The sequence below is a fragment of the Numenius arquata genome, chromosome 21 (assembly GCF_964106895.1).
Source record: "Numenius arquata chromosome 21, bNumArq3.hap1.1, whole genome shotgun sequence".
Lineage (NCBI taxonomy): Eukaryota > Metazoa > Chordata > Aves > Charadriiformes > Scolopacidae > Numenius > Numenius arquata.
The window spans coordinates 5250947-5269958 of NC_133596.1; the positions used below are offsets into that span (position 1 = coordinate 5250947).

The 19012-nt window shown below is 58.9% G+C and overlaps 3 protein-coding genes across 4 annotated transcripts; 2 read left to right on the forward strand and 1 right to left on the reverse strand.

The window, feature by feature from the left end:
- The first annotated feature begins 706 nt into the window (after positions 1-706).
- Positions 707-5943, forward strand: HMGCL (3-hydroxy-3-methylglutaryl-CoA lyase). Of its 2 annotated transcripts, XM_074161920.1 has the most exons (9): positions 707-781; positions 869-955; positions 1178-1285; positions 1698-1793; positions 3133-3281; positions 3811-3874; positions 4173-4361; positions 4492-4617; positions 4922-5943. In XM_074161920.1, the coding sequence occupies exons 1-9, from the start codon at positions 734-736 to the stop codon at positions 5021-5023; spliced, it is 969 nt and encodes a 322-aa protein (XP_074018021.1). In that variant the 5' UTR covers positions 707-733; the 3' UTR covers positions 5024-5943. The 2 variants fall into 2 exon arrangements, with proteins under 2 accessions (XP_074018021.1, XP_074018022.1); XM_074161921.1 differs by lacking the exons at positions 869-955; positions 3811-3874; positions 4173-4361; positions 4492-4617; positions 4922-5943 and having other exon boundaries at positions 734-788; positions 1176-1285; positions 3133-3285.
- A 1780-nt stretch (positions 5944-7723) lies between these two features.
- On the forward strand, positions 7724-10153 carry GALE (UDP-galactose-4-epimerase). Its single transcript, XM_074162031.1, has 10 exons — positions 7724-7844; positions 7949-8064; positions 8360-8473; positions 8686-8862; positions 8963-9076; positions 9174-9240; positions 9365-9450; positions 9606-9683; positions 9897-10011; positions 10098-10153. Exons 1-10 carry the CDS (start codon positions 7724-7726, stop codon positions 10151-10153), a joined length of 1044 nt encoding a protein of 347 aa, XP_074018132.1.
- Positions 10154-13770: 3617 nt separating this feature from the next.
- LYPLA2 (lysophospholipase 2) lies at positions 13771-17999 on the reverse strand. Its single transcript, XM_074162063.1, has 9 exons — positions 17922-17999; positions 17111-17142; positions 16378-16443; positions 15532-15579; positions 15264-15334; positions 14912-14985; positions 14643-14744; positions 14031-14207; positions 13771-13821 (listed from the first exon to the last, which is right to left on the reverse strand). Exons 1-9 carry the CDS (start codon positions 17997-17999, stop codon positions 13771-13773), a joined length of 699 nt encoding a protein of 232 aa, XP_074018164.1.
- Between the last annotated feature and the right edge of the window lie 1013 nt (positions 18000-19012).

Below are 19012 nucleotides of genomic sequence, written 5' to 3' on the forward strand. Positions count from 1 at the left end.
TGTGTTTTGCTACTGTACCGGGTCGGTGCGAGCAAAAGTTGCCCAAACGCTTGGATTTTGAGCGCGAGAGAAGGCCCCCGGGTGCTGGGACACGTGCTGGGCTGGTGGTGTAGGAGCAACGTGTTACTCAATCGACAAACAACGATCCGTGCTGACGAACCTGCGTGTACCTCAGGGAACTGGCACCGACGGCCAGAGACCCGCTCACGGGAGCGTCACCCCGGCGCTGCTGATGACGCTGTTAGAAACACAGAATTGGGGGAAAAGCGAAAAAAAAAAAAAAAAAAAGGAACAACAAAGCCATGGCCTTTTTGTCTCCCGACCCCGTCACGCCGGTAACCTCTGGCGCGGGGAGGGGGGCGCCCACCCAAAACAAACAGGCCGTGTTTATTTAGCGGCACCCGGCCCGCCGAAAGGCCGGGGTATAAAGCCAACGGCTGCCCAGCGGCCGCGCAGTGCCGGCGGCGTTGGGGGGAAAACATGCCGCAGTGCGACACGGGGTCGCTGCCGCGGGACGGCCCGCGGGGACAGGTACGGGATTGGGGCTGCCCCGGCGGCCGCTCGGGGCCTCGGCGGACGGAGGCAGGGTGGGGGGGGGGGGAGGCGGCGGCGGCCCCGGCCCGCAGCGGGGGTCCCGGCTCCACGTGGAGAGCGCGGGTGTCATGTGACCGTGAAACCACACACACCCCCTCCTCTGGTCACGTGTGTGGCGGTCACGTGAGAGCGGGCGGAGATGGCGGCGCGGCGGCTGCTCCCGCGCTGGGCTGTGTCGCTGCGGCCGGTGAGCGGGGACGGGGACGGGGACGGGGAGAAGCGGGACCGGGACGGGGTGCGCGGGGCTCGGCTGACGCTCTCCCTCTCTCCCCAGGTCAGCGCCGCCGCGGCGACCGGAGCCTTCCCCAAGCGTGTGAAGGTGGTGGAGGTGGGGCCGCGCGATGGGCTCCAGAACGAGAAGGTACGGACAGGCCGGGGCTCCCGGACCCTCAGCACCTCACCGGGGGGGGTCCCTCCAACCAAATACCCAGAACATGCCACCGTGCCCCACTGACAGGGCCTTTTTTCTAAATGCTGCTTTTTGATGTTGAAAGATGAGGTTTTTTGCAGTGGTAGGAAACTTTATTGTGAAAATAATAACTTAAGGTGGTTTTTCTTTTTTTTTTTTTTTTTTCCTTTTTAGAGTGTTGTACCGACACCGGTGAAAATCAATTTAATCAATATGCTGTCAGAGACGGGGCTTCAGGTTATAGAGGCCACCAGCTTTGTTTCCCCCAAGTGGGTTCCTCAGGTCAGTATTCAAATGGGATTTACAATTCTCTGTTACAAAAAATGACGATTAATAGATAGTTATCCAATAAAAGCAATCCGCTTGCTCCAAACTCCTTGTTACTGTGGCTTGTCACCGGGCAAGAAGCAGCAAAGCCAAATAAAAGAGCTTGCAGTGTCCCAGACCTTCCCTTTGGACCCTGCGAAAGAGCAAATGTGCAGCTCAAACGCAAACAGCCGGTTGCGCACGTGTTGGCGCTGGCTTGGCTGGGTCACTGGACTGTGATCCTTCACGGGGTGCAATGCTTTACGCTCTTTTAGAGGCCCGTTTCTCTTATTCCCAAATATTTCTGTTCCCATTTTAAGAAAGATTTTATACTTTGCCGAAGTGGATGTCGTCACTGTTAGAAACCTTTTCCTTGTTTGCGTTGCAGATGGCTGACCATACCGAAGTCATGCAAGGAATTAACGAGTTGCCTGGTGTTAGTTACCCTGTGCTGACCCCCAACCTGAAGGGATTTCAGGCGGCGGTAAGAGCTGGCAGTGTCTGCGTGTTCTCGGTGCCTTGTGTGCAGGGCTGCCTACGGAGGGACATCTCGTCTCTTAGCTGGGCAGAGAAGAACCTCATGAGGTTCAACAAGGGCAAGTGTAGGGTCCTGCACCTGGGGAGGAAGAACCCCAGGCACCAGTATAGGTTAGGGGTGGATCTTCTGGAAAGCACTACTGAGGAGAAGGATCTGGGAGTCCTGGTGGATAGCAAACTTTCCATGAGCCAGCAATGTGTCCTTGTTGCCAAGAGGGCCAATGGGATCCTGGGCTGCGTAGGGAAGAGTGTGGCCAGTAGGTCGAGGGAGGTCATTTTCCCCCTCTGCTCTGCACTGGTGAGGCCACAACTGGAATACTGCGTCCAGTTCTGGGCTCCCCAGCTCAAGAGAGACAGGGACCTACTGGAGAGAGTCCAGCGTAGGGCAACTAAGATGATGGAGGGATTGGAGCATCTCCCTGATGAGGAAAGGCTCAAAGAGCTGGGGCTCTTCAGCCTGGAGAAGAGAAGGCTGAGGGGAGACCTCATCTATGTTTACAAGTACCTAAAGGGTGGGTTGAAGGAGTATGGAACCGGACTCTTTTCAGTGGTTCCCAGTGACAGGACGAGGGGCAACGGGCACAGGCTGGAACATGGGAAGTTCCATTTAAATATGAGGAAAAACTTCTTTCCGGTGAGGGTGCCAGAGCCCTGGAACAGGCTGCCCAGGGAGGGTGTGGAGTCCCCTTCTCTGGAGATTTTCAAGCCCCGCCTGGATGCAGCCCTGAGTGATGTGCTCTGGGCAACCCTGCTTCGGCAGGGGAGTTGGACTGGATGATCTCTAGAGGTCCCTTCCAACTCTGACAATTCCATGGTTCCATGGTTAAGGGTGGGAAATGCATCTTTCCCTCTGGCAGGCAGCTCTCATCTTCTAGTTCCTTTGCAAGGGATCATTTTGCTGGGGAAATGTAAACCTCTTGTTTATAATAGAAAATACCTCGATACATTTTCTACTATATATATATATAAAAAAGAGTAATCTATTTTAATTGACAGTGATTAATTGACAGCTTTCAGTCTTATCCGCATGTCCCACAGCTCTCCTGACTACATCCAGCAGATGTGGCTTTGGTGCTGCATCTGTAACTTTGCGCTTCCTTTGAAGGCAAACTTGGATGTTTTTGCTGCACAATGAACCGAGGAGAGAATTGGGTTATTCCCAATTGAGCTATTATTGGGGAAGAAATGTTGTTTTCATAAAATGAGAGAAGTGCAGTCATGGTTGCGCTTGTCATTTCCCTTGCAAGAGAAATTACCTTGTTTTAATTTATGCTTTCTATTGGCAGGTGGCAGCAGGGGCCAAAGAAGTGTCGATCTTTGGAGCAGCATCTGAGCTCTTCACGAAGAAGAACATCAACTGTTCCATCGAGGAGAGTTTGGAGAGGTTTGATGAAGTGATGACTGCAGCGAGAGCAGCCAGCATTCCTGTCCGGGGGTAAGGAGCTCCTGCCGCCGATTCAGCATCGAGCGGGTCATGTGGAGAGATACGACTGCTTGAATTTATCCCTTTGGGGTCCAGCCCGTGCGGCGCTGGGCAGTGGGATTTCTTTTCAACTTTACCTTTTTTTGGAGGGAGGTGTCTCTCTGCCTGGGTGGGTGCCAGCAGATGTGAGCTCAGTGCTTTGAGAAGCATTAATTTGGAAACTCCGCCACACCTAACGTGGGTTCAGAAGCTGGCTTGGTGCAAAGCCTGTACCGCTCGTGACAGTTTGTACTCTTCCAGATGGATTCACCCTTCATGGAATTACTCTGTCTTGTCTTGGCAAATTTTTCACGTCTGTGGACGAAGTAGTTGTTGAATAGTTAATTATGAAAGCTTTGTCCACTGGGCTGATTTTTAGAGAATGAAACTAATTCTTCCATTGTATAGAGCATGCGAGATGCAGCCTGAGTCCTGACTAATTTGGCCAGTATGATCTCCCTTCAGTTCTCTAGCTAAAAGTGTGTATTTTTTTTTACCATAGGTATGTTTCTTGTGTCCTTGGGTGTCCCTATGAAGGGAAGATTTCTGCAGCTAAAGTTGCAGAGGTGAGTTCATCATAACTATAACCAGAATTTCTGAGAGGTTTTTGGCTCCCTTTTATGGCTGGAGGATGTGTCAAACCATTTAACGGAAGGCTGAGGGAAGACTGGGGAAGGTTACAGGTGGCTGCCACCACAGGAAGGGTGGGTCTACCTGAAATGGATGTGGAGATTCAGGGGATAGTCTCCTGGACGTTGTGCTCCAGGAAATCATGCTCTGACTCCTCTGGACGGCGGGTTTCCAGCTGCGGGGAAGGGAATGGCAAAGCTGCCTTCTCATTGAGTGTTCTCACCTTTCGGACAGGTCTCAAAGAAGATGTACTCGATGGGATGCTACGAGATTTCCCTGGGTGACACCATTGGCATCGGGACCCCGGGGAGCATGAAGGAGATGCTGACAGCAGTCATGAAAGAGGTGCCGGTGGGGGCTCTCGCTGTTCACTGCCATGATACCTACGGGCAAGCTCTTGCCAACATCTTGGTAGCGCTTCAGGTGAGGTTCCTGCTTTGCAGCGTAGCATCTCTCCTCGAGTTTCTTCTGCGCTTGCTTGTGAACCGTAGATGTTAGGGGCAGGACCGTGGCTTTTACTTTAAGCGTTTACTGATAGTGGTTTTGTTTGCAGATGGGTGTGAGCGTGGTCGATGCTTCGGTCGCTGGCCTTGGAGGCTGCCCCTACGCCCAAGGGGCATCGGGAAACGTTGCTACAGAGGACTTGGTGTACATGCTGAACGGCCTGGGCATCCACACCGTAAGTGCCAGCAGGAACATCTCCCTTTCTCAGCGCTCCGAGGTTTGACCCCTCTCTCAGAATCGGACTAGTGAGCAGCAGGCACTGTGCTCACTGGTTAAAGTACCCCTTAACCGAAGGGCACTTTAGTTAAAGTACCCTAAACCTCGTTAAAGTAACCTAAACCTCATTAAAGTACCCTTTAAAGGCTCCCTCACCCCCTGCTGGTCTCTCCCAGTGATGCCAGTTGTTACTGGGCAGCTTTACGTGGCAGAACTGGTACCAAGGCATGCCGTAGCTTTGGTTTTCCTTTTTCCCCATGAAGGGTGTGGATCTGCAGAAGCTGATGGACACGGGCACGTTTATTTGCAACGCTCTCAACAGACGAACCAATTCCAAAGTCTCCCAGGCGTCTTGCAGACTGTGATGCCCGGTGGCGTTTCTCCTGGGATCAAGAAGAAAGCGCGGATCTGGTGCTGGCCGGGTTTCCCCTCTGATCTTCAGTGCCCCTTCCAGGCTCGGCGCTTGAGAGGAAACGTGTAATCCACTGGAATCTTTGAAGAAATGAAAGAAAAAAAAAAAAAAAGAGTATACTCCATTCAACCTTGAAGCCGTTGGCCTTAGAGAGGGGAGGACGCGGAGAGGCTGAGGGAGAAGCAGCGGCCGCAGCGCTTGCCTTCCCCCAGAGAGTCCTGGCTCAGAACAGCGTCCGGTAACTGCTGCCTTGAGAGTGTGTTTCCGTAAACTCCCAGCAAAGGATAAAGCACAGCTTTCCCAGTTACAGCACTTTCCCAGGGCAGGCTCGGCCCTTCTCTCCTTCTCTCTCATCCCTACAAGATGTTGAGACTGAAATCAAAAGGCTCCCCTTCCTCCTTCAAGGGGCAGCCTTGCACCTTCTGTCTTAGCGTTTAGGGCTTGTAATAAAGGACTGTATCTGTTGTAAGATACTTCTAAATACGAGGAGTAATAAACACATTATTTAATAATCTAAGCTATTAGAAATTAGGTTTAAATAAACCAGTTAAAAGAACTTTTGCTGCTGCTTTGGTTCCAAGTGTCTCTTCCACTGTGGAAATACTGCATGGTGGTGGGCTGTGGCGCATCCCTTGAGAGCAGGGAGCGTGGAACACCCTTGTTCCGTACCCACGTTCCGTACCCCCACGAACTGCGTGTGGTTCAGGTCCTAGGGCAGCTGCCCGCAGTCTTCTATTTAAAATACTTTCTTTAATAGACTATTAGTAAGACTAGAAACCAGCTGGTCACATGCGCGACCGTCCCTCTGGGTCTCTCCGCTTCACTTAAATAAGCTGTAACAATTTAATAAACCCCGCCACTGAAAGGAGTCGGAACCGGTGAATAATTTGGGTGCGTTTTGAAGGGCTGTGGCGTCCTCCCGCCGCCAGGGGGCGCTGCGGGACAGAGCGCTCCCCTCCCCGCGGGGCAGGGCTTGTGTGGCCCCGCCTTCCCCCTCGGCGCGCCAATGGGCGCCCTTCTACGCTACTCCCCGCCCCCTCGGGGGCGTGGTATCCGCGCATGCGCCCCCCTTCTCTCCTCCCCAGCTTTTTGTCCCCGCCGCCGCCCCGTAGCTGGAGCCGGTGACACGTTTCCATGGGAGAGCGGGGCGCGTGGCACGGCGGGGGGGCGGGGAGCGCGAGCCGGCCCTTAAAGGGGCCGCACCCGGCACGGGGGTAGAACCAGCGCGGCGGCGGGAGGCGGCCGGAGCGGCGGGTGAGCGGCCGAGGGGCTCGGGCTCGGGCTCGGGCTCGGGCTCGGGCTCGGGCGTGGGCGGGGGGCGAGCGGAGGGATGTGCTGCCGTGCTCTCCCTCAGCGGGGGGCTCCCACGGCCCGGCCCCCGAGGTAACCCCGGACCCCTGGGGTAAATCCAGCCCCTGAGGTAACCGCAGGCCCTGAGGTAACCCCGGACCCCTGAGGTATATTCAGCCCCTTGGGGCCCCTCCAGCCCCACAGGGACCCCCAGCCCCTCAGGGGAAGCCCTGGACCCGACCCCAGCCCCCCAGGCGATGCGCAGCCCCTCAGGAGACCCCCAGCCCCACTGGCAGCCCTGGTCCCGGCTCCTCGGGTAACTCCCTCCTGGCCCTGCGGGTAACGGCAGCCTCACAGGTAACCCTGTCCTGCTGCTGTCCCACATCCACACCCTGTCCCACAGGCCCCTGCCCTGTCCCGCTGCCTCTTCACCTGCCAGGCAAAAAGCAGCGTTATTTTGGGTTTCCAGCCCTCTCCTGCCTGGCTCAGGCTCTGGCCTCCCCTGGAGCTGCTCTCTCTGGCTACCAGAGCAGCCCCGGGGCTGGCAGCAGGCACAGGGCAGGGCAGTTTGGGGGTGTCAGTTTGATTTTCAGTCTGAGACGCAGCTCTGGGAGTGACTCGAGTCACCCAGGGTGGAAACTTTCCCTGTGCTGCCTCCACATGCTTTGGTAATAAAGGAGATTCTCCCTCCTGCCCACTGGGCAGGAGCCGCTGCTCAGTTCCTGAGGACAGGCCCCTTCTTGCAGGTTATTTTCCAGGTTTCCACTTTGTATATGTCAGCAAATGTCCCTGTAATTTGCAGCGACCCAATGCCCACCTTCCTGGGGAGCAGGGGAGGAATGGGGTGAGAGCTGGGCCTGGGAAGGGAGGCTGGAGGGAGTGCTGGGACTGTGGTAGAGAGGGGCTTTCAGAATGGGAAGAGAAATAGGGAATGGGGGGGAAGAGGGCAGAGCTGATGCCCCTGGAGGAGGCCACCCAAGTTAGTACTGTTAGATGTCTCCCTTGTGCTTGGGGGCAAATTAGCCTGAGGGATTTGTGCTGTAGGATATGGGTGACGCCAGGATCTTGACTGGATTTAACAGGAAGAATAAGGTTTTTTTTTCCTGGTATGTGACAAGTGTCAGATAAACCCTCCCTGTCCGGGAGGTGTGAACGACGTCGGCAGGGTGTGCTACACCCTGCCCAGCCTGTTCCTCTCTGGATGCCGTCCTAGCGCTGGCCGGCCGAGCGAAGGGAGTGCCCAGAGGCAGTGCTGACGTGACAGTGTCCAAGTCCTGCCTGCCCCTTCCCTCCCAGGGGCCCTGGCTGTCGTGCCCACCCCCGGCTGCTCCGCACTGAAGGGCCTTTCCTTCCCCAGGGAACCATGGCAGAGAAGATCCTGGTGACCGGCGGAGCTGGCTACATCGGCAGTCACTGTGTGCTGGAGCTGGTGGAGGCTGGCTATGTCCCCGTGGTCATAGACAACTTTCACAATGCCATCCGAGGTACGGAGAGCCTTCATCCCTTCCTGTGCAAGAGGCTCAGCTCCTCTCAGCCTGTGCCGGGACATCCAGCTATCCCAGTGCCTCACTCCCTTCCATCTCCCCAGGGGCAGATGCGCTCCCCGAGAGCCTCCGGCGTGTGCAGCAGATCGTGCACAAGCCCATCCTCTTCCAGGAGCTGGATATCACCAACGAGGCAGCGCTGCAGGAGCTCTTCAGTAAGGTGAGAGCAAGAGCCACAGTGCCCCAGGGTGGCGTCGTGGGCTCCGAGGGGTGAGAGGGGTTGGTGCTGGAGGTGGGAGCCAGGAGGGGGACACGGACCGAGCAGGAGCTGAGTGGGGAGGACGGTGCTGAGGAAATGCTGTGACCAGCAAATGTTCCTCTGGGCCGCGGAGTGGCCACGAACCCACACGGGCTCGCTGAGTGAAACTCCTGTGGAAATTTCTGACTGGTTTCTGGCTGGAGCTTCTCTCTCCTACTGCTGTGGCATTAATGCCAAGCTCTTTCTCCCTCTGCAGCACCGTTTCTCAGCCGTGATGCACTTTGCGGGGCTGAAGGCAGTGGGGGAGTCTGTGCAGAAGCCCCTGGAGTACTACAGGGTGAACCTCACCGGGACCATCCGGCTGCTGGAGGTGAGTGGAGCCGGCTCGGGGCCACACGGGCACTGGGTGACGGGTGTGATCCTGCTCTGGGGTGGCTGTGCTGGCTGGCAGCCTGGTCCCTGCAGTGCTCCCCATGCCCAGGCCCTGTCCCAGGGTTGTAACGGTGCCTGCATGGTGGGAGCTGCCACCTGCAGAGGGCACGGAGCTTGCTGGCTTAGTGGTGGCTGCTCCCTGCTCCCCAGACCATGAAAGCCCATGGCGTGAAGAACATCGTGTTCAGCAGCTCTGCCACTGTCTACGGAGACCCCAAGTACCTGCCCCTGGATGAGAACCACCCAGTCGGAGGCTGCACCAACCCTTATGGCAAATCCAAGTACTTCATCGAGGAGATGATTCGAGATCTCTGCAAAGCAGAGAGGGTGAGGAGCTGCCCCAAGGCACACAGGGTTGGGAACTGGGGTCTTTTCCCACTGGAGCGTGCTGGGGTGACCAGGCAGCCACATCTGTGTGTCTCCCCAGGACTGGAACGCCGTTCTCCTGCGCTACTTCAACCCCATCGGCGCCCACGAGTCAGGCATGATCGGAGAAGATCCTCAGGGGATCCCAAACAACCTTATGCCCTATGTGGCGCAGGTACTGACCCTCTGCGGCCTTTGAGGACCCCCGGGCTCACGGTGCCTGTGTGGGGCACAGGCTGACAGGGCTCTCGTGGGCTTGTTCCTCTGTGCAGGTGGCAGTGGGGCGCCGGGAATTCCTCAGCGTGTTCGGGAATGATTACAAGACGGATGACGGAACGGGTGCGTTGCAGAACGGGTGGGGTGGAGACACCCCGTCCCCCCGGGGCAGCCCTCTCACAGCTCCCCAGCCCGGCCGCACCCTGGGCAGGAGGGATTTGTGCTCACTCTCTGTGTGTCCCCGCAGGCGTCAGGGATTACATCCACGTCGTGGATTTGGCCAAGGGCCATATCGCTGCTTTGAAGAAGCTCAAGGAGAACTGCGGCTGCAAGGTACCAAGGCGGCCATTGTGGGGGGCAGTCAGCCCTGCCGGGGCTGTGGGGCTGGGCCAGAGCTGGGCTCTCAGCCCTTGGGGGGAGGTAAAAGGGGGCCTGGCTCTTCTCCCCTTGTGAAAGAAGCTGACCTGTGTCCCTTATCCTCTTCCTAGATCTACAATCTGGGCACAGGCACCGGCTATTCCGTCCTGCAGATGGTCCAGGCCATGGAGAAAGCCTCGGGGCGGGAGGTAAGGTCTGACCCACAGCCTGCAGGGCCGCAGGCACAGAGACAGCGGCTCCCACCACCCCCACCTCGTCACCTCACACCGTCACAGCCACGGCAGCCCTTGTGCCTGTGTCTGTGACGGCCACCGGCACTGCTCCCTTAGCTCCTGGGCCTCAGATGAGTCCCCTTTGAGAGCCAGGAGCCCCCAGACCCCAGGGCGCTGCTTTCCCTGCAGATCAAGTACAAGATCACGAGCCGGCGGGAGGGAGACGTGGCCTCCTGCTACGCCAACCCGGCGCTGGCCGAGCGCGAGCTGGGCTGGAAAGCTGCCTTTGGCCTAGACAAGATGTGTAAGATTCCCCCTCCCCAGCACCCTGTGTGCCACCGGCTGCCCCTCTCCTGGCCCACCCCTCATGGCCGCTCTCTCCTGTTGCAGGCGAGGACCTGTGGCGGTGGCAGCTACAGAATCCCATGGGCTTCAGCAAGAACTGAGCTGTGGCCTGAGGGCTTGCCTGGCTGCCATGGGTGGGAGCCCCACCTCCCTCCCAGCGAGGCTGCCATCGTCCTGGGTGCAGTTCCAGCTTCCCCTCCTGCCTCTCGCGTGGGGCAGGAAGGCGGGAGCATCCCCAGCCTCTTCACTCCTCATCCTCAATGCCCCCCCCCCCCCCAGGTCCTTTGCATCTCATAGAGCAGAACCACAAGGAAGAACAGAGCCAGGGCCCAGCTTTGGCACCCAGGGCACAAAATCCCCTCATGGGAATGTACAGGGGCTGATGCCAGCCCCAGCAGGGAGAAGGTGCTCGGCTGGGCCCTGCGGCTACTGCTGGAGCTGCTCCTGGGCTCTCTCTGTGCCCTGGGAAGTGGCCGCAGCCAGTGCTAAAATACATGAGTTCTGTTGAGCCCAAACTGCAGAGGAAACAGCCCCTTTCCTGCTGCACCTGGACCCCAATGTGCCCAGCTCAGGGAGCAGGGAGCTTCCCAGTCTTCAGGGGGAAAGGCTGGGGCACCTACAGCCCCTGGGCTGCTGAGCCCCTACCTCACAGCCTCTGGAACCCCCAGGCCAGGGTGCCACGTCTTCCACTCCCCCAGGGACCAGTCACAGCCCAAGGTTTGTTTCCCCCCCCCTCCCCAGGGAAAAGACCTGATGGCTGCCAGCAGCTGCCCCCCCACACCATTTTCCCTGTCCCCCAGCATGGTTTTGGGGACCAAAACTCATCTCCTGCCCCACCGGAGGAGCCCCTGCCCACGGCTGGTGCCTGGTTTTGTTTCCACCTTGCCTGTGGCAGCCGCTTCCCTTAATCACATTGCCAAAGGCTGCCCAGGAGAAGGCTCTGCTCGGCTGTCAAATACTGGTCCTATTTATTACTGGCAGCTCTAACGGCTTCGTTAGGCAGCGCTGACGCAGTCACCCCGCTCTGCTGTCAGCTGGATTAATAACTTATGCTACTAAATTATGAATTGAGCTTTTGATTTGTTTTTACATAAACTTTCTTACTTTCTAAGTGGCAGCTCTGTTCTGCTTTCCCTTCAGCCGGAGCTGCTGCTCCCACAAACGGCACCCTGGGGGGGACGGGGGGGGGGGGGCTGGTGCTGACCCGCTCCCCCCGACCCTCCCTTACGGAGGTGCTGACGGCGCTTCCTCCCCGGCCACCAATGACGCCAGCGCAGCTCAGGGAGAGGTTTACCATTTATTTAACCTTGTATCTGACTCTGTGGAACACACGCACAAAAAACCCCAAACATTTACAAGGAAGACAAAACAGAGAAAGAGAGAAGGGAAAAAAAAAAAACCCACAAAAAAAAACCCCAAAAACCAAACACCCCCCCCCTCCCCCCCAAAAAAAATAGCTGTATTGAGGAATGGAGAGAAGCCTTTCTCCCTCCCAGGTCTTCAGCACGGCCCCGGCCAGGCACGTGCTGCTCAGGCGGGGAGCAAGCAGGAATGCTCTGCAACGGGGCCAGCGTGGCCACCCAGGCCGTGCCCTAAGGATGGCCACGAGTCCCAGGCCCCTGCTGGCCCCCGCTATACACATGATTCCAGTTCACAGTCAAATAGGTCGGTCTGTCCGTCCCCCAGCCCTGGGGTAAGCTGCGCCCCCCCCGCCCTGTCCCAGCCAGCCCCGCTCCCCTCCCCACCCGCCCCCAGCGCAGGGAGGGGAGGACACAGCAGCTTTAAAACAGACAAAAATAGAAGAAATAGCAGGACTGAACCCCAAAAGCAAGGGGAAGAGCCGGGCTCCCCCCAGTGCCAGCAGCAGGTTTGCTGGTTTAAGACTTCCTAAGGGAGGGGAGAGGAGAAAAAAAAAAAGCAAACACCCCAACCAACTCAAAATAACCCAAGAAATCAACCAAGGATGGGTCCAACAGATCCGACTCTCCGGAGAGCGGGTTATTGCTTTGCGCATCCCAGGTGGGGAGGGCACGGCTGGGGCCGAGCCCCCCCTTGTCCCCCAGAGCAGCCCTTGCCCTGGCACCGCGAGCCCACTGCTAGCCACGGGGCACCGAGCAGAGGCTCTGCGGGGCAAGGGGCCGGACAGGGCACACGGGAGGGAGCGACAGGCGGGTTTTGTGGTGTTTTTTTTATTTCTTAAAAGACATGTACGGCTCCAACCCGGCAGGACCCAGCGGTGCTGTGGGCTCAGCCCGGTGGAGGGGAGGCGAGGAGAAGGGCAGCGCCGCTCAACAGCGAGTGCCCTCGGCCCTGTGGCAGGGGAGGGGGCGGCCAGGAGCCCACCTGCGCACGAGACATTCGGGGCCCTGTGCCCAGGGAGCTGCTCTGCTGGTGGGGACGGTCCCAGCCCCATGCCCCAACCCACCACCACTCGAGAGGACAAGCCTTGGCTGCAGCCTCCAGCCGGAGAAACTGTGATTGTACAACGGAAAGGCCAACAGAGCCGTGGCCCTGGGGAGCATGGAGAACCCCCCGCCACCCCACAGGACGGGGCACAGCGGCACCCGGGCGTTAAGATGCTGGTGAGATGATGGCTGGGAGCAAACCTGCTTCCTCCAGCTGCGCCAGGAGCCGTCCCTGGGGGCCAGGAGCCTCTCCTCACCTCACCTCTCCCTCCTGGAGCCAGCCCGAGTCCAAAGGGAAGGAGAAGTAGCAGCAAGAGAGACGTCAAGGACTGGGCCAGCGCCAGGCAGACTCCGCGGCAAAGCTGCTCGGACACCGGCTGTAAACGGCAGCACTTTGGGGCTCTGAGGGCACAGAGCTGGGCTGAGGGAGGGAGAGACGCCTCTGGGACCCCTCTGCCGGGCTGAGGAGATTGTAAAAGCAACAAGAAGAAGAGGAGGAGGAAGGAGGCGATTATCTCAAGGAGGGCAGAGCTGCCACAAGCCGAGGGCTGAGGCTGCCGGGGACTGTGCGTGTGCGACAGGGCAGGGGCCGGGGCCCCGTGCGAGGAGGTGCAGGAGCTGCGCGGACGCCTCTCTGCCGGCCCCGGGAGACGGGGCAGCCTTTGGCTGTACGGGCCCGGAGTGGAGCCTCTCCTCTGGGCCTTGAGGCGTTTGCAGGAGAGTCTCGGGTTCCTGAGCTCTGATTGAAAACCCGTGAGTCGCCTGAGCGGAGGCCGAGAGGAGCCGCGGAGAAGCCGGGCCAAGGGCAGAGGAGGAGCACGGGCTGCTCCAGGCTATGGAGGGTGCACCAACCCTGCCCTGTGCCCACACTGCTCCTCCCGCCGCACGGGGGCACGTCCCACCCCTAATACTGTTACAAAAAAAAACCCCAAACCCAACCAAAAAAAAAAAACCAAACAACCAAACCTCGCCCGCGCTGTGCCAGACCCACACACTGTGGTGCCTGAACCGGGGAGTCGAGGGGATGGTGACCCCCACAGAGACCGCTCGGAGCAAGAGGAGGAGAGAAAAGGCCACTCGAAGACTCGCCTTAGACAGCTCCGATCTCAGCTCCGAGAGCAGCGGGGAGAGACGGGGCACCCCCAGCCGGAGAGGACGCGGTGTGAGGAGACGGGGAGAGGCAGGGGCCGGGGGTGCGGCGGGAGGTGCGTTGGGGGTGCCATGGCTTCCGTTTGCAGCGGACAGGTCACGAGGGAAAGATCGGCGGCTGCGGCCTCAGCGTCCTTCCCTGCGACAGTCTCGATTGGCTCCGCTTAGATCCGGGGCAGCAGCTTCTCAATGAACTCCTTCACCGCCATCATCTCCTGCAGAGAGCACAGAACCCGTCACTGCGGGGCTCCTCAGCGCCGTGCTCTGCCCCAAGTGTGGGGGCACGAGGGCAGTGGGGTGACCCTGCAGTATATCAGGGAATAAACACATTCTGGACTCAACAATGTCCCTGCCCTGACCGACCCACGGCACCGGGGTGGGTCCCTGACAGCCCCATCCCCTCTCTCCACCCTGAGGCACTGACCTGAGGACAGGAACTGTGCATCACGCCGGGGTAGGTTTTGAACTGGACCTTGGTGGGGGTGACGACAGATTTCAGCTTCTCAGCAGTGAGGGCCCCGAAGCGGACGGGGATCATGGGGTCCATCTCCCCGTGACACTGGAGGATGGCGATGTCCTTGTTCACGCCGTTATTCGCCGCCTGCAGCGAGGAAGGAAGCGCTCAGGCGTGCCCACGAGAGGGGATCCCCAGTGGGGAACGGAGAAGGTGCTTTATCTGCGTCCCCATGCACGTCACCTGGCAGCTCCCCTCCTCAAAAGGGACATGGAGAGCTGCCCTGCCACCAAACGCCTCCTCCCATGCTGCCACGAGGACCAAGCTGCTGCCCGGTGGCCCAGAGGAGGCTCGGGGAGCAAATGGGCTTGCAGATGCCCACACCTGATGGGAGACAGAGCCCTGATTTCTCCTGAGCCCCCACCTGCCCCATGAGTAAAGGCATGAGATTAAACCCCCACTGCAGGCACCTCGTGCCCCCAGCAGCCCCAGGCTCACACCGCAGCGAACTCCAGATGGGAAAATCCAACCCCAGTGACCCTCCCTGTGGACACGCGGGGTGGCGGCAGCAGCGCCAGGTACCTGTGGGAAGGCTTTGTGCAGCGGGAGCCAGCAGCTGAGCGCCACGATGCCGGCCAGTTGGTGCTGGCAAGTGAGAGCCGTGTACAGCGACAAGGCGCCACCCTGCAGCAGATGAGGAAGGTCTGTCAGCGCCATGGAGGGGCCCGCAGCTCCAGAGCACCCACCAGCCCCGGCTCGCCCACCATCCACCCGCCTTCTCGCCATGGGTGCTCCCTTTGGGGGGTGTTTTTGGAGGGGAAAGAGAGGTCCCAACCCTCAGCCTAGCTCACCTGTGAGAAGCCCCCCAGGATGATGCGGTTAGGTGGGATCCCGTTCTTCATCTCATGCTCAATAATTGCTTTAACTGGAAGAAGACAGACAAAAGGGTCAGTGAAAGGCCAGGGGGGCTGAAGAGCATCATCCAACGCCTGGGGGTGCACACAGGACCCTCAGCACATCAGGGAGAGGCAGATGCCAGAGGTCTCAGGGACTGAACACACTTGGCTTCAGCCAGGGTGAAGGTGGGGTGGGATGACAGGAGAGCAGAAAGGAAGGAGAGGTGGAAGGAAGACATCTGTTCCTGCCCAAGAGAGGGAGAGGTACCCAGGAGCTAAGTGCTTCCTCCTCCCCAAAGCCTCTTACTGTTTTCTGCAGCTTTCTTGATCCCAGCTTCATCCTCAGGTGCATCTGGAGTCAACCCCATCAGGTCAAACCTAGGAGAAGAAGCAGAGTCAGCCCCAAACCTCTCCCAGCACCCAGGGCGTGGGGAAGTGGGAGCTGGGTGTGCTCTGCCCTTCCCCTGGCTCCTACAGGGCAGTGAATTTTGGCTCTTCAACGCCCCCACCCTTCTCACTCCCCAAAATACACCCCGAAAGGGGCCTCACCCACCCCTGCCCCCCAAAGCACTGACCAGGAGGGCATAACCATCTTCATGTTGAGGGTCACCGGGATCCGGGGCCTGTGGAGAAAACAGTTTGGGTGTTTTAGTTCAAGTGCAAGAGGAAGAAAATCTGAGCCGAGGGAAGTGGGGTGACCGGCCCTTCTGTTCACAGCCGCAGGACACCTCTCCAAGGGACAGCAGCGGGTGGGTGCCACCAGACCCAGCCTGGGGGCTACAAGGTGACCCCAGGGATCACCCGCAAGCCCCGAGCAGGTCCCGGCTGAGCTGGAGGCTCCAGGGCGTTGCCAAGCAGCCCGTCTGGGGAGGAGAGCACCTGCGTCCCTCTGTTTGCTGCTGCCGAGCCAGGAGACGCTGATGGAGCGGCTGCCTCTGCTGCTGAGAGGGGACACCGGGAAGCCCAGGCCCTGCTGCTGGGGACGCCACCACGGCAGAGCTCTCCCAGCCCGGTGAGTGCCCCCCAGCATGGGCTGCTACTGACCCTGGGGACACAGCTGGGAGCATTTCCTTCCCTTTCCACTGAGCCCCACTCTTGCCTGAGCAGAGGGATGGGGAAGGAGCTCCACTGCTTTTGGCTTTAACTGCAGTCATCAGGGAGAGGCAGAGGACAGGACAGGGCAGAAAACAGACTCAGAGCAGCAGCTCCTGCGCTGATGGGCTCTGCAGGCAGAAAATGTCAGGGCTGGGGCCCTGAACGAACTGGCCACAGCAGGAGAACAAGCCTCACTGCACAGCCCCACGGATAGGTCAGGGCACAGGCCACCATCTGCCTCCCAGAACAGTCTTGGCAGCGGGGACCAGTGTCACAGCCCACCCAGGCCCCCCCAAGGCCCTTCCCGAAGCAAGGACGGCACTTACGCGTGAGGGCAAATGTATTTCACGTAGGGGAGGCGGATGGAGGAGAGAGCGTCAGCCCAGCTGTGCCTGGGGAGAGAGGAGAGGAGGGAGTTCAAGGCATGCCTTAGGAGGATGCTGATGGAAAGGGAGGGATTCCCCCCAAGGACAGGTTTTCTCCAAGGCTGTTGCCCCCCTGCCCCTGCCCTGACCTTATTTTACCAAGTCTTGCCCAGCCCCAGCAGCCTGAATCCCAACACAAATCCCTGGCATAGATCTCTGCGGCAGGGCGAAGGCAGCGCACAAAGCCCCGCAGCTGGAAGCAGAGGAGCTGCTATCAGCGAGGGAGGAGAGAGAATCTCCCGTGCAGGGAGAAGCCTTTTGTTACTGCTGGATCTCAGGCTCTCCTCTAAGGTGGCCTTGCACGTTAAAGAGATGCACTCGCGCAGACAAAACCCAACTTCCCAGCCCTCCCAAGGAATGGAAAAACCGCAGTGCTTATCTGCTTGCCTTAAAGAAAGCAGAAAATCAAACCCGCAGGGGGCGGGGGGGCTGCCAGGCTGCTGGGATCATAAATATTCAAGCTGAATTGCAGACAGCTGCTGGCCGGCGATTCCCCGCGAGGGTGGCGCAGGCACGGCCATCGGACCCAGCTCAAAGCCCCAGACACATCTCAGAGCTGCCCCTGGGGAGAACAGCACCGGGCGCTCGCAGGAAACCCCGCGTCACAGCCAGAGCCAGCTCCAGGAATACTCACCCCGTGTCTCCAAGGCCATGTAAAAAAATGACCTGTTAAATTAAGCAGAAAAACAAAAGAATTAGCCGGTGCGAGAGCCGATGCTCTGGGAGAGAGGCAGGGCTGGGCTCGCAGGGAAGCAGCAAAAGGCCACTCAGTCACTAACTAGAAGAGACTCAAACAGGCAGAAATTAGCCGATGCTAATGACACGTCTCTGCAGCTTTGAGCAGGACGGATGGGTGGAACAGGCACATCATCATCGTCATCATTGTGCCACAGAGCCTGCTGTCACGGCCGGGTCTGTGGGTGTCATCGGCTCCCTGGCTGCCTGGCGTAGCAGAGGGACAGGGACGGATGGATTGTCCCACCAGGCTGCACGGCACCACGCTGAGCTGAGGCCGAGCTTGCCAAGGACTCACAGACCCACCCCTACAGGCTTTTCATCGACGGCCAGAGCAACCCCTACGCAACGGGGAGCAGAGGGAAGGCAGCCCCAGGGAAGGACAAGAGGATTTTCTTTGGGGGGGTTTGCTTTTAAAAACCTAAACAGCCAAATCAGATCCAACTCCCACTGATTCTCTGCGAGGCTGGACTGAGCTGGACCAAACACCAGACACAAACAGCCCAGCCCAAAGGACAGTTACTTTTCCCCAGCAAGACCAGCCCTTGCTGGTCCTGAATCCCCTTTGATGCACCACGATGTACATCTGGAGAACCGAGGGATTACGGGCTGAGCTCAACGGCTCCTCTGAACCCCACAGAAGCAGCTCCTTATCTTCAAGGCCGCTAAAAGGGAAGAAGGAGGTGAGGCAAGAGGGGTCCGGCTCTTACCGCGGCAGTCTCCCGCTCTGCCCCTGAGACAGTCACTGCGTCAGCGAGGAGGGGGACAGACATGTTGTTACCACACATACACCGAGAGGGACTCAGACACTGGTACCTGTGGGACAGAGGGACAAAGGTGAGGCAGGAAAATAAACCCCTCTTCTCCCCGGCAACTATTTGTTCCAGAAGGACCAGCTATTTAGGGGAAAATTAAAGAGTCCGTGAAGGCTTTGATGTTTAAGCCCTTGGGACAGCCCTGCTCTGTCCTGGCAATGCCGGAGAGCCAGGAAGCAGCAAACGCTTCCCACGTCGCAACACCAGATGCGTGTGAGCAGGGATTGGGCGCGTGGGGTGTTGGAAGCGTTAAAATTAGCTCTTTCTGTTACACCTCAAAGCCAAAGTTATTTCTGTGACTGTAACGCCGTGGGCAGAGGGCAGCCGGGCGTCGCGCAGCCTCAGCATCCCTTTCCCGGCTGCCAGCAGAGCCGAGGAGGAGCCTGACCCACATCTGTTCCGACGGGGAAGCAGGAAACGCCGGCGCCCGGCACGCAGCAGCTTTATAGCACTAATAAAAGGTCCAGCCCTCTTTTATGGAGCTGTTCACGGATAAACCAGAGTGTTCAGACACCGGCCTGAGACCCAGCCCCGCACTCCCTCCCGGAGCCTGCGCCCCCCCCCCCCCCCCAGCGATAGCATCGCTGTCCCTCCCCCACAGGCAGCCAGCCAGGGCCACCACCGCTGTCCCCACCGCAACGGCCTCCTGCCAGCACGGTGGGCTGACTGTCACCTCCTGGATCCCCGTCACCTGCGAGGCGGGAGGCTCCGGCAGAGACGACGGCCCCCACGACACCGCCTCCAGACGCGACAGTCGACAGCGGTTGTTCCCAGTCCGGCGCAGATCGCGAAAACTACCGCACCTCACGTGACGGGCCCTAACCCCCGCTTTACCGCCCAGGACTAATTAGATCAGGGTGCGTTTACAGCGCTGCCATCATCTCCCAGGAAGAAGATCAGCCTCCCAGATACTGCCAGGAGCCAGATCAGCCCCCGTGGTCTCCCCGAGTCTCCACGTCTCACAGCCAGCACCATCCCCAGAGGGT

Excerpts from the sequence above, each read along its gene's own strand:
- HMGCL (XM_074161920.1), top strand. The coding sequence starts at position 734 with ATGGCGGCGCGGCGGCTGCTCCCGCGCTGGGCTGTGTCGCTGCGGCCG. Across the intron at positions 782-868 it reads GGGCTGTGTCGCTGCGGCCG|GTCAGCGCCGCCGCGGCGAC; the intron begins GTGAGCGGGGAC and ends CTCTCTCCCCAG. Across the intron at positions 1,794-3,132 it reads TGAAGGGATTTCAGGCGGCG|GTGGCAGCAGGGGCCAAAGA; the intron begins GTAAGAGCTGGC and ends TTCTATTGGCAG.
- GALE (XM_074162031.1), top strand. The coding sequence starts at position 7,724 with ATGGCAGAGAAGATCCTGGTGACCGGCGGAGCTGGCTACATCGGCAGT. Across the intron at positions 9,451-9,605 it reads AGGAGAACTGCGGCTGCAAG|ATCTACAATCTGGGCACAGG; the intron begins GTACCAAGGCGG and ends TCCTCTTCCTAG. Across the intron at positions 9,684-9,896 it reads AGAAAGCCTCGGGGCGGGAG|ATCAAGTACAAGATCACGAG; the intron begins GTAAGGTCTGAC and ends CTTTCCCTGCAG.
- LYPLA2 (XM_074162063.1), bottom strand. The coding sequence starts at position 17,999 with ATGTGTGGTAACAACATGTCTGTCCCCCTCCTCGCTGACGCAGTGACT. Across the intron at positions 16,444-17,110 it reads CATGGCCTTGGAGACACGGG|GCACAGCTGGGCTGACGCTC; the intron begins GTGAGTATTCCT and ends CTCTCTCCCCAG. Across the intron at positions 14,986-15,263 it reads CAAGAAAGCTGCAGAAAACA|TTAAAGCAATTATTGAGCAT; the intron begins GTAAGAGGCTTT and ends GTCTTCTTCCAG.